General features: G+C 46.6%; 1 protein-coding gene across 4 annotated transcripts in view; it reads right to left on the reverse strand.

Moving 5' to 3' along the window:
* The window catches only part of LOC126262278 (V-type proton ATPase 116 kDa subunit a 1), a 670,786-nt gene that overhangs the window by 127,773 nt on the left and 526,404 nt on the right, over window positions 1-16,609 (reverse strand). For all 4 annotated transcript variants that reach the window (XM_049958792.1, XM_049958795.1, XM_049958791.1 and 1 more), the window contains one exon: window positions 10,604-10,733. In XM_049958792.1, coding sequence (XP_049814749.1) covers window positions 10,604-10,720 — 117 coding nt within the window. In that variant the 5' untranslated portion in view covers window positions 10,721-10,733. The remainder of the gene's footprint in view (window positions 1-10,603; window positions 10,734-16,609) is intronic.

A 16,609-nucleotide genomic window follows, 5' to 3' on the forward strand; every position in this document is an offset into this window, starting at 1 on the left:
GCAGCCGTTGTTCTAGTCGGAAGAATTGTTACGTGATGTCGTAATTACAACAGGAACCTACGGCGACGTCGTCCTCTCAGCTTGTGTGCCTACTCTGAAGTGGGAAATTTGAAAGTGATCCGATCTTCGAACTTACTTCATATCCAGAAAGTACATTGCCGGACATGGGTTCCTTATCACTTCATCTACTAAGTCCCCTCCACAACCTCTAGAAGACTGTAAGCGGAATTTGAGCCACCCTGTATACAACATGAACAGCAACGGTGCCAGTACTACAGAAGTTACTTCTGCGTCTGTCAATTACTCTCCAGCCGAGATAACAAACTGTCTTCCCTGCCGTGAAATCCTCAATCCTGTCACAAATATCGCTAGACATCCACATGATCACAGTTTCGTTATGAAGCGTGCGGTGCAGAGGCAAAAGCTTTTCGGAAGTCAAGGACTTCCGTTATCCAACTGACTGCCTTGATCCACGGCTATCGGGATGTCATGTGGGAAAAACGCATGGCCAACCTCTTTCGAATCTATGCTGGTTGGCACGGAGGAGGTCATGCTATTCTAGATACCTCATTCATTGAATGGTAGCAATTCTTAAGTCTGCCTTCGATTAACATCCTCATTTTCCCTCTGTATGTAAAGCGAGGTAATGCATGTTATCGTACCATTCGTTTCGAATGTTAACGAAATTAGTACTCTAGTAAAACATATCCTCTTTAGTACATGTCACAGGAACCTTTACGGTTCAGCCAGTCAGAATCTGTGAAGTCACAGAGCATGCGCCATTATGCATCAGAAAACCCGCGTCTTCTTATAAATATTTTCTTGGTCAGTTTTATTTTGTCTACAACCTCGAAAATTGTTCCACACTTAGGCACTCGAATAGACCACAAAATCACTGTCTCAAATGCGCTAAAACAACGAAGAAAAAGTAGAAGTAGCTATACATGAGAATAAAACACAAGTAAAACGAGAAAGGAGCTATAAGAAAGGCACTGGTAAATGTCACTGGCTGACTACTTACAAAAACTATCGGTGAGCCAGTCACTCTGTTAAAACCATCTCCCCAAAATTCCTGCGAAAGATGATGGACGATTCAGAAAACTTTAAAGCTCGAACCACATTCGTCTGAACGTTACTTAAAACAGACGACAGATCCGTCGGCAAATCCGCCGCTGCTCGCTGGTCGGAAAATAGAACACAGTCCAATAAAATGTGCCACAAGCATCACACATGCGAGGGCCCTCTCGCCGAAGTAAGAAGACATATGTCATATGGCCGTGGGCTATGCGAAGACGTCTAAGAAGCAGCCCGTCCTATCGACGTGACTGGAAGAAGGTACGCCACGGTCGAGTTCCGGGATTTTGTTGTTGTTAAGGTCTTCAGTCCAGAGACTGGTTTGATGCAGCTCTCCATGCTACTCCATCCTGTGCAAGCTTCTTCATCTCCTAGTACCTACTGCAACCTACATCCTTCTGAATCTGCGTAGTGTATTCATGTCTTGGTCTCCCTCTACGATTTTTACCCTCCACGCTGCCCTCCAATACTAAATTGGTGATCCCTTGATGCCTCAGAACATGTCCTACCAACCGATCCCTTCTTCTAGTCAAGTTGTGCCACAAACTCCTCTTCTCCCCAATTCTATTCAATACCTCCTCATTAGTTACGTGGTCTACCCATCTAATCTTCAGCATTCTTCTGTAGCACCACATTTCGAAAGCTTCTATTCTCTTCTTGTCCAAACTATTTATCGTCCATGTTTCACTTCCATACATGGCTGCACTCCAAACAAATACTTTCAGAAACGATTTCCTGGCTCTTAAATCTATACTCGATGTTAACAAATTTCTCTTCTTCAGTACCGCTTTCCTTGCCATTGCCAGTCTACATTTTATATCCTCTCTACTTCGACCATCTTCAGTTATTTTGCTCCCCAAATAGCAAAACTCATTTACTACTTTAAGTGTCATTTCCTAATCTAATTCCCTCAGCATCACCCGATTTAATTCGACTACATTCCATTATCGTCGTTTTGCTTTTGTTGATGTTCATCTTACATTCTCCTTCCAAGACACTGTCCATTTCGTTCAACTGCTCTTCCAGGTCCTTTGATGTTTCTGACAGGATTACAATGTCATCGGCGAATCTCAGCGTTTTTATTTATTCTCCACGGATTTTAATTCCTACTCCGATTTTTTTCTTTTGTGTCCTTTAGTGCTTGCTCAATGTACAGATTGAATAACTTCAGGGATAGGCTACAACCCTATGTCACTCCCTTCCCAACCACTGCTTCCCTTTCATGCCCCTCGACTCTTATAACTGCCATCTGGTTTCTGTACAAATTGTAAATAGCCTTTCGCTCCCTGTATTTTACCCCTGCCACCTTCAGAATTTGAAAGAGAGTATTCCAGTCAACATTGTCAAAAGCTTTCTCTAAGTCTACAAATGGTAGAAACGTAGGTTTGCCTTGCCTTAATTTATCTTCTAACGTCTTCCAACATTCCTACGGAATCCAAACTGATCGTCCCCAAAATCGGCTTCTACCAGTCGGGATTTACTACACGGAGCTTATTGTCGGTCATTTCCAGCCACTCGTCTTCCCATCGACGCATGACTTTGTACCTCAACAGCGAGGTGATAGCATGCAGGAGGATGGCACAATGAAAGAACTGAGGAGCAAGAAACGCCTACGTGACTGCGAGATCTGCCCTTTCCTTCCCCACACTATCCATGCGGCCTGGTACCCAGCAGAGAGACACCTTCTTCCCCTGTCGTTGCAGTTTGAGGAGGAAATCCTCGATATTCTGGATTACTTTGTCTGCTGGGTGCAAACGTTGGAGAGAGTGAAGGGCAGGTAGAGAATCGGAACAGACAAGAAATTTAGCACTAGAAGAACGACTCATCTGCTCCGGTGCCCACAAGATCGCATATAACTCTGAATCGAAGGCAGTAAATTCTTGAGGCAATCGGACCTTGAGGACATGAGCCGAGAAAACGACAGGCTCCCCTGCTGAGATTCATCCGTAAAGACAGCTACGTAATTGTGGCATTCATATAAAACGTCAGAAAATATCGCATTAAAAACAGAAAAAGGAGTGCAATCTCTCGTGTACTGCAGTCCGGAGCTAGTGGCTAGCGTTGCTGCCTCTGGATCAGGGGGTCTCAGATTCGATTCCCGGCCGGGTTGGGGATTTTCTCTGCCCGGGGACTAGGTGTTTGTGTTGTCCTCATCATTTCGAGACAGTGGCTAGATTGGATAGTCTCAAAGAATTGGACTGTGTAAAAATTGGGACTTCGTACGGGCGCTGATGGCCGCGTAGTTGAGCGCCCCACAAACAAATCATCTTCATCATCATCATCATCCTGTACTGCACTACATCTAAAATAATGCTGGGACCCTGCAGTAGACGGTTAAAACCCTGTATTTTAGGTTGTACTTGCTACATGCTGAGTGACTCGCAGCACGCGGTTTCCAAATGGCAATGTGGCTCGTGGACGGTTGGAAAAATGGCATTACAGAAGCACCTGCGAGGAATTTACACGTTTGACGCTCTATGAGGAGCTGCCTCCGGATGGTATGTGGCCTCAGCCCATAGTCTGGGTATGGGACTGCCTACAAGCACCAGTGATCAGCCGAATCCCTTCATGGCTGGAAGTGTCAATGATCTTCAAATAAGAAGGCCTCGCTGATCTGTACACCGTGCACCCATAGTCCAAACACGAATGCACGAAATGCTTATAAAACTGGAGCAGACACGTCCTGTCCGCTCTCCAAGATCTGTGGCTAAGGCACTTTAAGATATTCAATGCCGTTAGGATTCTGGCTTTCAGGTCTCTCAAATGTTGCAACCAAGACAATTTGGAGTAAAAAATAAAGTCCAAGAACCTTACCGAGTCTCTAAAATGTAAAACTGAAAACCCGTCATTGCAGCCCACTTCTCTAATCTCCGCAACGTAAGTTTCAAGTGATGGCTCGCTGTTGTAACACTGGAGGAGCAACGGCAAAATCGTCCACAAATAAGGAGAACTGTACAGGACTCCTTACCGTAGATGTGGTACTGTGTATGGTTACGATAAAGAGGGTGACACTTGAAACACTGTCCTGCGTGTATCATTCTCCTGCTCAAAACGATCGAACAACGAGTCATCAACTCTGGTCCTACAAAACCGCTGAGACAGTAAAAACTGTATGAAGATGGGGAGGTGTCCACGAAAGCGCCATTAATGCAGCTGTGCGAGAATACAGTGTCTGCAAAGGTGTATCGGACGCCTTACTGATATCAGAGAATATGCTGGTACAGTGACGTTTACGTAGCAAAGCCTGCTGAATAGCCGCCCCTAGCAGGGTCAGGTTGTCGACAGTGAACCGAAATCTCCGGAATCCACATTGAGAGCAGCTAAGGAGTTTCCTGATCTCTAACAGCCAGGCCAGACAAGAATTAACCATTCGTTCCAGCCTTTTTCCTACACAGCTCGTTAAGGTCATACTCCGATAACTACTGGGACACGTGAGGTCCTTGCCAGTTTTGAGGAGAGGTATCAAATGTACCTCTTTCCACGATTGGGGAAGATCCCTGCCTGTCAGACAAGATTAAAACAGTCTAGGAGGATTTCCTTTGATACTGCTGGCAAGTGTCGAAGCTTGCAGTACTGGATTTGGTCCTACCTGGGTTTATTGTCACGAGTCTCAGACAGGACCAACAGCTCCCACATGGAGAAACGGTAGTTGTAAGTCTCAGAATTGTTTGATCTACAGCCGCAAGGTAGCGACGAAGCGCCAGATCCTGGCCGCCATTGGCACTAGTTTCTGCAAAATTCTCTGCCAGTGTCTGATCGATGTATCCGTGCGCTGTTTCGGCCCTGCTGGTATTGGCAAACGACTGCATTTACCGTAGGTTCTGATGCCTTCCCATACTTTTGTATAACAAGTGTAACGGTTGATAGAGTCCAGGCCATTCCTGGACTGTGTTGCGATGTTCGAAAACAGCCAACTGGCTGTTATCTTTGCTGACCATCCATGTTGGTGGCTTCGGTACAGTAGGTGAATGCAGACTGGGGTGTGGTTATTGTAATGGAGAACGTCAATGACCTCCCATTCAACAGAGGCTGCGAGGGCTGGAGAGCAGACAGAGAGGTCGATGGCTGATAAAGACCAGTAGCAGTGCAGAAATGAGTGTGAGTACCTGTGCTGAGTATGCACAGTTTGTGAGACGTGATGAGGTTCTCCAAAACCCGACCCTGAGGGCAAGTAGAGGTCGAGTCCCACAAGACATGATGGGCATTGAAGTCTCCCAGAAAGCCCAGAGTCTATTGCACCTGATACAGCGAGCAAACAGTGATTCTCCAACACCCATGAATTTCAACAGGAGCTGCTTGCAGTTCAGTAGCCAGGGGGTGAGCACAGGAGTGTTGCACATTATTGACAATCACAGCAAACCCTCCCGCCGGCCGAAGTGGCCGTGCGGTTCTAGGCGCTGCAGTCTGGAACCGCGAGATCGCTACGGTCGCAGGTTCGAATCCTGCCTCGGGCATGGATGTATGTGATGTCCTTAGGTTAGTTAGGTTTAACTAGTTCTAAGTTCTAGGGGACTAATGACCTCAGCAGTTGAGTCCCATAGTGCTCAGAGCCAATTGAACCAACCCCTTCCTTGGCTCTGTGTCTAGTCAGATCAACCTTTTGGTGAAAGGTAGAGTCCCGTAGCACATGGCTGTCAGTGGCTTAAAACGTGTTTCTTGTAAACACAGAGACAGGGGGCTTTCCTGCACTAGAAGTTTCAGTTCCTCCACATGTGTCCTGAACCAATTAATGTTCCATTGTAGTATGGGAGCCATCTATCACGGGGGCTGCACTTTCACCCTGTCTTTCCACCAGGGACGGGAGCCCATAATGAGTGGGGGCTCAGTCTGGGGCGAGACATCAAGCTCCATTAGCTCTACTGAAGAGTTAAGGCAGACATAAGATAGTACGACATGGACATCATTGGACTGTTTACTTCCCGACACCATTGGTGGTGGGCGTTTGGGCTTTTGCGGCAGTGGTAGTGGAACCGCTGGATGGTGGACCACGTTTTTTTGCCCTGTGTAGGCTCCAGAGCAGTGTTAGTGGCAACGATGGACAGTGGACTAAACTCAACCCCGTGTAGGAGTAGGGAGCTCCGCAACGTTAGTGACAACAGCTTGTCTGATGTTTTGGGAGGAAGTGTAGGGTTTGAAGGTACTACTGCTGACACTAGCAACCTCCGTTTAGGTAGCAGCATCGGTCTTCTGAAGTGGTTGTTTAAGAGGTAGCAAACTTCGGTGGCTATGTGGCCTTATAGACTTCTTGGCCTCACCATAGGACACACAATTAGTTGTTGTGATCTCTTGTATCTCGCTTTCTACAAGAAGACACTTTCAGTCACTACTCCAGACAGGGTGGTCGCCAGAGCAGTTTACACACTTTGGAGGAGGTGAACATAGACAGCCTTATCACATTTGCCAGAAGTGGTTGCCCCCTTACAACCTGAGGTGGTGTGCCCAAAGCACCTGCATATAAAACAGCACATTGGGTTAGACAAATAAAGCTGCACGCTGGGGAGGAAACCAGCCTAACGTGCTCTCGAAGTGCTGTGCTCTTGAAAGTCAGGCTAAATGAGTTGGATTTCACATTCATAATGTTCTGTACATCAACGATGCCTTCTTGGGAGAACTCAGCTTTCAATTCTTTTTCGGGGAATGTTGATCCCTGGGAGTCACAACACCTTTGATCTAGTTCAAAGTGGTGTTCAGTTCACTTTCCATTGCATACTCCTCGAGGCATTGAGCTTTCTGAACGTTCTTCACTTGCTGGGAATTTTAAGTATCTACCAACAAGATCCCATTCCACAAGCGCCTGAGAGATTTTAAACTTCCAGCGATTCCACCTATACCATTTCGTATGCAATATGGTGAAACTTTCTCAAAGCTCCCCTCTTTCCGCTTAATTATAAGAAACACATTCTGGCCACCAGCATGTGTTCTATTACCCGATACTGAAAGAGTGTGTAATCCCCAAGTCAGGAGGCTGGCTAAACAAACCCTCTTTTGTGATTGGGTGTTGGTACCTACTAGCGGCTCACCTTTTCTACTGGGAGGAGGACGAGAAGATTTTGAAGGATCCAAGCTGGTCCCGCAAGCAGCTAGGGAAATAAAAGCCCACCTAGACACAGCCCCGCATGCCCAGGTGAGCCTTATACAACTGAAGTGAGGCAGATTCCCCAGAGGCTGCCTGCTAAGACTGTTCCACCTCAACAGCTATGCATCTCATCAGCGCACAGCACTCTTTGAGACAGAGAGCTTTGTTTTACAGAGATTTCTACCATCCCAGAGTCCCCAAAGTCCCCAAAGTTTGCCACCTCCTTTGTGTCTACTCTTAAACAACCAGAGCTTATGGTGACGGGGGACTGGCGGCGCTTACCTGTCTCCTGCTCAGGAACCCTAGGGTCGCCACGCCCATACTCAGCTAACGAATGCTGGGCCCCTAAGGGCCTGAATTTCTTAAGGCCTTTGTAAATCCTCGTCGCCAGTTTTGTAAAGGCCTCGTCGCTACTGCTGTGGAGGCCGAGTTACCACTGTTGTTACGATAGGTCGAGTTTGTGAAACGGCTTCTCGTGCAATACCCCTCTAAGACAATTTCTCCATGCCACTATTCCACAGCCATGCACCAGTGTCAGGTAACAAGATTGGAGAACGAAGGTTCTATGCTACTCCAACAAACTAGTAACAAAGTCACACAAATGAGTCAAAAAGGATTACTTATCTTTGTGACTAGTTGAATGGTTAAGTCTCCAACACTGCATGTAATATAACACAAAAAAGACCCTCAATGGCTAAGGGCAAATAATCGTAGGAAAACTTCACAGTACATAGCTAATGCAATTACAACTGTCTGTTCACTTCCAAGAGTTCCGTAAACGTCGTTTCCTGTCTAAGTCAGCCCGAAACGTTGATCTATAACCAAGTGGGCGAGAGCTGCCCTTCTGTCTTCCGAGTAGGCTTCTGTCCGTTGTCGTCCGGCCATTGGCGGATTGTACTCTGCCGGCAACTGGCCAAGGAGAAGTCTATATCTGAATCCTCAGCGCCGCCCGTAGAACTCGCGCTAGTGGCGAGTGTCAATGTTACTTTCACAGCTCGCATCTTTTCGCCTGTGGTGCTTTTGCCATGGCTGTGTCTTGTTAGGACGACACATCAATGGCCACTTGAAATACGAACATCACATACTTTGAAAGAATCAACAGATCTGCGCCACGCTACGTTACGCATACATCGTAACACGAAGAGAAACATCGCACTTAATGGCAATTGTCGTCTTCCAAAACAATTTATAATCAGTATATGACCAAGTGATAACGGCAGCGCGATACCTACAGGGTGTTTCAAAAATGACCGGTATATTTGAAATGGCAATAAAAACTAAACGAGCAGCGATAGAAATACACCGTTTGTTGCAATATGCTTGGGACAACAGTACATTTTCAGGCGGACAAACTTTCGAAATTACAGTAGTTACAATTTTCAACAACAGATGGCGCTGCAAGTGATGTGAAAGATATAGAAGACAACGCAGTCTGTGGGTGCGCCATTCTGTACGTCGTCTTTCTGCTGTAAGCGTGTGCTGTTCACAACGTGCAAGTGTGCTGTAGATAACATCGTTTATTCCTTAGAACAGAGGATTTTCCTGGTGTTGGAATTCCACCGCCTAGAACACAGTGTTGTTGCAACAAGACGAAGTTTTCAACGGAGGTTTAATGTAACCAAAGGACCGAAAAGCGATACAATAAAGGATCTGTTTGAAAAATTTCAACGGACTGGGAACGTGACGGATGAACGTGCTGGAAAGGTAGGGCGACCGCGTACGGCAACCACAGAGGGCAACGCGCAGCTAGTGCAGCAGGTGATCCAACAGCGGCCTCGGGTGTCCGTTCGCCGTGTTGCAGCTGCGGTCCAAATGACGCCAACGTCCACGTATCGTCTCATGCGCCAGAGTTTACACCTCTATCCATACAAAATTCAAACGCGGCAACACCTCAGCGCCGCTACCATTGCTGCACGAGAGACATTCGCTATCGATATAGTGCACAGGATTGATGACGGCGATATGCATGTGGGCAGCATTTGGTTTACTGACGAAGCTTATTTTTACCTGGACGGCTTCGTCAATAAACAGAACTGGCGCATATGAGGAACCGAAAAGCCCCATGTTGCAGTCCCATCGTCCCTGCATCCTCAAAAAGTACTGGTCTGGGCCGCCATTTCTTCCAAAGGAATCATTGGCCCATTTTTCAGATCCGAAACGATTACTGCATCACGCTATCTGGACATTCTTCGTGAATTTGTGGCGGTACAAACTGCCTTAGACGACACTGCGAACACCTCGTGGTTTATGCAAGATGGTGCCCGGCCACATCGCACGGCCGACGTCTTTAATTTCCTGAATGAATATTTCGATGATCGTGTGATTGCTTTGGGCTATCCGAAACATACAGGAGGCGGCGTGGATTGGCCTCCCTATTCGCCAGACATGAACCCCTGTGACTTCTTTCTGTGGGGACACTTGAAAGACCAGGTGTACCGCCAGAATCCAGAAACAATTGAACAGCTGAAGCAGTACATCTCATCTGCATGTGAAGCCATTCCGCCAGACACGTTGTCAAAGGTTTCGGGTAATTTCATTCAGAGACTACGCCATATTATTGCTACGCATGGTGGATATGTGGAAAATATCGTACTATAGAGTTCCCAGACCGCAGCGCCATCTGTTGTTGAAAATTGTAACTACTGTAATTTCTAAAGTTTGTCTGCCTGAAAATGTACTGTTGTCCCAAGCATATTGCAACAAACGGTGTATTTCTATCGCTGCTCGTTTAGTTTTTATTGCCGTTTCAAATTTACCGGTCATTTTTTAAACACCCTGTAAATGCATCATGCAAAGCTAAAGTAATATTACATGATGACTGAAGCAGGAAAGTGAGTTATTTACAGAATTTGTACGACCATCGCAAACCTCCTACATTTCCATGTAACATGGATGGTTCAAATGGCTCTGAGCACTATGCGACTTAACTTCTGAGGTCATCAGTCGCCTAGAAGGTAGAACTAATTAAACCTAACTAACCTAAGGACATCACACACATCCATGCCCGAGGCAGGATTCGAACCTGCAACCGTAGCGGTCGCTCGGCTCCAGACTGTAGCGCCTAGAACCGCACGGCCACTCCGGCCGGCAACATGGATGGATTTAAGAACGTAGTGAATGGACATTAGAAAGATAGGCATAGGCCGCGAGAGGAAGATAATTGGACGCTGCTTTGCGTAATCGTATTTATCGTGAAAGGCGGATAGAAGGGAGGCTTACACAGAGCAATCACTTAAATGGTGCTGCGAACTGATGACAACGCGACGGCGACGACAATGGTGATACGACTATAGTGACAATAAAAATGAAAATGAGGATAAAAATTACGATGACGATCCTTTTAGAGCTTAAAAATCCCGGAAAGGCTTACGGTTCTGGAAATGCAAAATGAACAGATTTCATCAACGAAAATTTCGACACTTCTTGGACAAAATACAGGTGCACAATACTCACGTCGCGGAACTGTGCAATGCCCAGTTCGCCGAGCTCAGAGACGGAAGGGTAGGCGGCTTCTGGCTGGATAAAGAGCTGGCACAAGGCCATCTCCTCGCTGCGGAACATTGCCCCCATGGCTGCGGATTACCTGCAAAGAAAGATGACATTGGAGCTGAGCGCACGTAAAAGGGCATCTGCGTGGTGCGTTCTGCGCAGATAAAGAGAGAGCACTTGCCGGTATCACCAGCGCACCCTTTGACACTGTCCTACACTATAAATCCCAACTATCTCCCTCGACAAATGGAAATATATGCTCACTGTCGTCTGCTGGCAAGATAAACTAAAAATAAAATAAAGACGCTCTACGAAAGAATTATACGAATGGGAAATCGGTAGATGTGGTCAACATGTACAGACAAACGATTACTGTTTCACAAAAACTGGACGATTTATTTAAGAGAAAGAACTCCACAAGCTGAGCAAGCCCAACTCTGGCCCCTTGTGCAAACAGTTATTCGACTTGGCACTGATTGATAGAGTTGTTGGATGTCCTCCTGAGGTTTGTCGTGTCAAATTCTGTCCAACTGGCGCGTTAGATCGTAAAACTCCCGTGCTGGTTGCAGGGCCCTGCCAATAATGCTCCAAACCTTCTCTATTGGGTAGAGATACGTAGACCTTGCTGGGCAAAGTAGGGTTGGCAAGCACGAAGAGAAGTACTAGAACCTCCTCTTCCTGAAATGTAAGCATAAGATGGCGACGAAACGGGGCGACGTACCTCTGTGCTGTGAGGGTGTCGCAGACAATAACCGAAGGAGTCCAGCTGTGAAATGGAATTCCACTCCAGACTATCATTCCTGGTTGCCAGGAAGTATGGCGGGCGACAGTCCGGGGCATCCCCAGATACGTCTTCGCTGTTCATCGGGGCTCAGTTCGAAGCGGGAGACATCTTTCTTGAGTATCACTTCATACTCATGACGGCCAGCAAAGTCGTGTAGCGAGACGATGCGGTGGGATACCAACCCAACTGTCGCCCGCCATACAGCCCGACACCGGGAGTCATGGTCTCGAGTGCCATTTCCATTTCATAGTAGGACCCCTATTTATACATGTTACGTCAGTCTTCAAAGATCACATGCATTCCTGTTGTTGTTGTTGTTGTTGTTGTTGTGGTCTTCAGTCCTGAGACTGGTTTGATGCAGCTCTCCATGCTACCCTATCCTGTGCAAGCTTCTTCATCTCCCAGTATCTACTGCAGCCTACATCCTTCTGAATCTGCTTAGTGCATTCATCTCTTGGTCTCCCTCTACGATTTTTACCCTCCACGCTGCCCTCCAATACTAAATTGGTGATCCCTCGATGCCTCAGAACATGTCCTACCAACCGATCCCTTCTTCTAGTCAAGTTGTGCCACAAACTCCTCTTCTCCCCAATTCTATTCAATACCTCCTCATTAGTTACGTGGTCTACCCATCTAATCTTAAGCATTCTTCTGTAGCACCACATTTCGAAAGCTTCTATTCTCTTCTTGTCTAAAATATTTATCGTCCACGTTTCACTTCCATACATGGCTACACTCCATACAAATACTTTCAGAAACCACTTCCTGACATTTACATCAATACACGATGTTAACAAATTTCTCTTCTTCAGAAACGCTTTCCTTGGCATTGCCAGTGAACATTTTATATCCTCTCTACTTCGACCATCTTCAGTTATTTTGCTCCCCAAATAGCAAAACTCACTTACTACTGTAAGTGTCATTTCCTAATCTAATTTCCTCAGCATCACCCGATTTAATTCGACTACATTCCATTATCGTCGTTTTGTTTTTGTTGATATTCATCTTACATTCTCCTTCCAAGACACTGTCCATTCCGTTCAACTGCTCTTCCAAGTCCTTTGCTGTCTCTGACAGAATTACTATGTCATCGGCAAACCTCGAAGTTTTTGTTTCTTCTCCATGGATTTCAATGCCTACTCCGAACTTTTCTTTTGTTTCCTTTACTGCTTGCTCAATATACAGATTGAATAAAATCGGGGAGAGGCTACAACCCTGTCTCACTCCCTTCCCAACCACTGCTTCCCTTTCATGTCCCTCGACTCTTATAACTGCCATCTGGTTTCTATCCAAATTGTAAATAGCCTTTCGCTCCCTGTATTTTGCCCCTGCCACCTTCAGAATTTGAAAGAGAGTATTCCAGTCAACATTGTCAAAAGCTTTCTCTAAGTCTACAAATGCTAGAAACGTAGGTTTGCCTTTCCTTAATCTTTCTTCTAAGATAAGTCGTAGGGTCAGTATTGCCTCACGTGTTCCAACATTTCTACGGAATCCAAACTGATCTTCCCCTAGGTCGTCTTCTACCAGTTTTTCCATTCGTCTGTAAAGAATTCGTGTTAGGACTTTGCAGCTGTGACTTATTAAACTGATAGTTCGGTAATTTTCACATCTGTCAACACCTGCTTTCTTTTGGATTGGAATTATTATATTCTGCTTGAAGTGTGAGGGAATTTCGCCTGTGCCATACATCTTGCTCACCAGATGGTAGAGTTTTGTCAGGACTGGCTCTCCCAAGGCTGTCAGTAGTTCTAATGGAATGTTGTCTACTCCGGGGGCCTTGTTTCGACTCAGGTCTTTCAGTGCTCTGTCAAACTCTTCACGCAGTATCATATCTCCCATTTCATCTTCATCTACATCCTCTTCCATTTCCATAATGTTCTTAAGTACATCGCCCTCTATATACTCCTTCCACCTTTCTGCTTTCCCTTCTTTGCTTAGAACTGGGTTTCCATCTGAGCTCTTGATATTCATGCAAGTGGTTCTCTTTTGTCCAAAGGTCTCTTTAATTTTCCTATAGGCAGTATCTATCTTACCCCTAGTGAGATAAGCCTCTACATCCTTACATTTGTCCTCTAGCCATCCCTGCTTAGCCATTTTGCACTTCCTGTCAACCTCATTTTTGAGACGTTTGTATTCCTTTTTGTCTGCTTCATTTACTGCATTTTTATATTTTCTCCTTTCATCAATTAAATTCAATATTTCCTCTGTTACCCAAGGGTTTTTACTAGCCCTCGTCTTTTTACGTATTTGATCCTCTGCTGCCTTCACTATTTCATCCCTCAAAGCTACCCATTCTTCTTCTACTGTATTTCTTCCCCCCATTCCTGTCAATTGTTCCCTTATGCTCTCCCTGAAACTCTCTACAACCTCTGGTTCTTTCAGTTTATCCAGGTCCTATCTCCTTAAATTCCCACCTTTTTGCAGTTTTTGCAGTTTCTTCAGTTTTAATCTACAGTTCATAACCAATAGATTGTGGTCAGAGTCCACATCTGCCCCTGGAAATGTCTTACAATTTAAAACCTGGTTCCTAAATCTCTGTCTTACCATTATACACTCCTGGAAATGGAAAAAAGAACACATTGACACCGGTGTGTCAGACCCACCATACTTGCTCCGGACACTGCGAGAGGGCTGTACAAGCAATGATCACACGCACGGCACAGCGGACACACCAGGAACCGCGGTGTTGGCCGTCGAATGGCGCTAGCTGCGCAGCATTTGTGCACCGCCGCCGTCAGTGTCAGCCAGTTTGCCGTGGCATACGGAGCTCCATCGCAGTCTTTAACGCTGGTAGCATGCCGCGACAGCGTGGACGTGAACCGTATGTGCAGTTGACGGACTTTGAGCGAGGGCGTATAGTGGGCATGCGGGAGGCCGGGTGGACGTACCGCCGAATTGCTCAACACGTGGGGCGTGAGGTCTCCACAGTACATCGATGCTGTCGCCAGTGGTCGGCGGAAGGTGCACGTGCCCGTCGACCTGGGACCGGACCGCAGCGACGCACGGATGCACGCCAAGACCGTAGGATCCTACGCAGTGCCGTAAGGGACCGCACCGCCACTTCCCAGCAAATTAGGGACACAGTTGCTCCTGGGGTATCGGCGAGGACCATTCGCAACCGTCTCCATGAAGCTGGGCTACGGTCCCGCACACCGTTAGGCCGTCTTCCGCTCACGCCCCAACATCGTGCAGCCCGCCTCCAGTGGTGTCGCGACAGGCGTGAATGGAGGGACGAATGGAGACGTGTCGTCTTCAGCGATGAGAGTCGCTTCTGCCTTGGTGCCAATGATGGTCGTATGCGTGTTTGGCGCCGTGCAGGTGAGCGCCACAATCAGGACTGCATACGACCGAGGCACACAGGGCCAACACCCGGGATCATGGTGTGGGGAGCGATCTCCTACACTGGCCGTACACCACTGGTGATCGTCGAGGGGACACTGAATAGTGCACGGTACATCCAAACCGTCATCGAACCCATCGTTCTACCATTCCTAGACCGGCAAGGGAACTTGCTGTTCCAACAGGACAATGCACGTCCGCATGTATCCCGTGCCACCCAACGTGCTCTAGAAGGTGTAAGGCAACTACCCTGGCCAGCAAGATCTCCGGATCTGTCCCCCATTGAGCATGTTTGGGACTGGATGAAGCGTCGTCTCACGCGGTCTGCACGTCCAGCACGAACGCTGGCCCAACTGAGGCGCCAGGTGGAAATGGCATGGCAAGCCGTTCCACAGGACTACATCCAGCATCTCTACGATCGTCTCCATGGGAGAATAGCAGCCTGCATTGCTGCGAAAGGTGGATATACACTGTACTAGTGCCGACATTGTGCATGCTCTGTTGCCTGTGTCTATGTGCCTGTGGTTCTGTCAGTGTGATCATGTGATGTATCTGACCCCAGGAATGTGTCAATAAAGTTTCCCCTTCCTGGGACAATGAATTCACGGTGTTCTTATTTCAATTTCCAGGAGTGTATAATCTATCTGATACCTTTTAGTATCTCCAGGTTTCTTCCATGTATACAACCTTCTTTTATGATTCTTGAACCAAGTGTTAGCTATGATTAAGTTATGCTCTGCGCAAAATTCTACCAGGCGGCTTCCTCTTTCATTTCTTAGCCCCAATCCATATTCACCTACTATGTTTCCTTCTCTCCCTTTTCCTACTCTTGAATTCCAGTCACCCATGACTATTAAATTTTCGTCTCCCTTCACTATCTGAATAATTTCTTCGTCATCTGCAGAGCTAGTTGGCATATAAACTTGTACTACTGTAGCAGGCGTGGGCTTCGTGTCTATCTTGGCCACAAGTCTTACCATGCTTCAAATGATTTGCTGGAATAGTAAGTTGGCTTTGAGCACTATGGGACTTAACTTCTGAGGTCATCAGTCCCCTAGAACGTAGAACTACTTAAACCTAACTAACCTAAGGACACCACAAACATCCATGCCAGAGGCAGGATTCGAACCTGCGCCTAGGACCGCACGTCCACAGCGACCGGCGGAAAGTTAATATGGTTCAATTTGTATTCCAGAGGGAACACATCAGTCACATCGAACGAGACTGGAAAGAGAAACTTATATATCTGCAGGCTCAAAGTATGTGCAAGGCGGGAGTGATGTTACTTTTCATGAAACTACTACTGTTGTTGTTGTTGTCGTCGTCGTCTTCAGTCCGGAATTTGGTTTGATGCAGCTGTCCAATATGTCTATCGTATATAAGGCTCTACACCTTTCCGTAACTACTGCAACCTACATCCATTTCAATCTTTTTACTGTAGTCGGCCATCGGTCTCCTACAATTTATATCCCCCCCCCCTCCCCCCGCTTCCCTCCATTAGCTGATTGACGACTCTTTGATGCCACAGGATGTGTCCTATCAATCGATCCCTTCTATCGACCCCTTCTTTCCATCAAGTTGTGCCACAAATTACTTTTTCCCCATCTCGTTTCAGTGGTTCCTCATTAGTTATTCAATATATGCAACTAATCTTCAGCATTCTCCTGTAGCACCATATCTCAAAATCTTCTATTGTCTTCAAGTCTGAACTACTTATCGTCCACGTTACGGTTTCAATCTACACTCTAGACTAATACCTTATTCATACTTATCTTAGAAACGCTTGCTTGCTAATGCCAGTTTACATTTTTATTCTCTTTATCTCGGCCAACATCAGTTATTTTGTG

This window comes from Schistocerca nitens, chromosome 6 (genome assembly GCF_023898315.1).
Source record: "Schistocerca nitens isolate TAMUIC-IGC-003100 chromosome 6, iqSchNite1.1, whole genome shotgun sequence".
Taxonomy (NCBI): Eukaryota; Metazoa; Arthropoda; class Insecta; order Orthoptera; family Acrididae; genus Schistocerca; species Schistocerca nitens.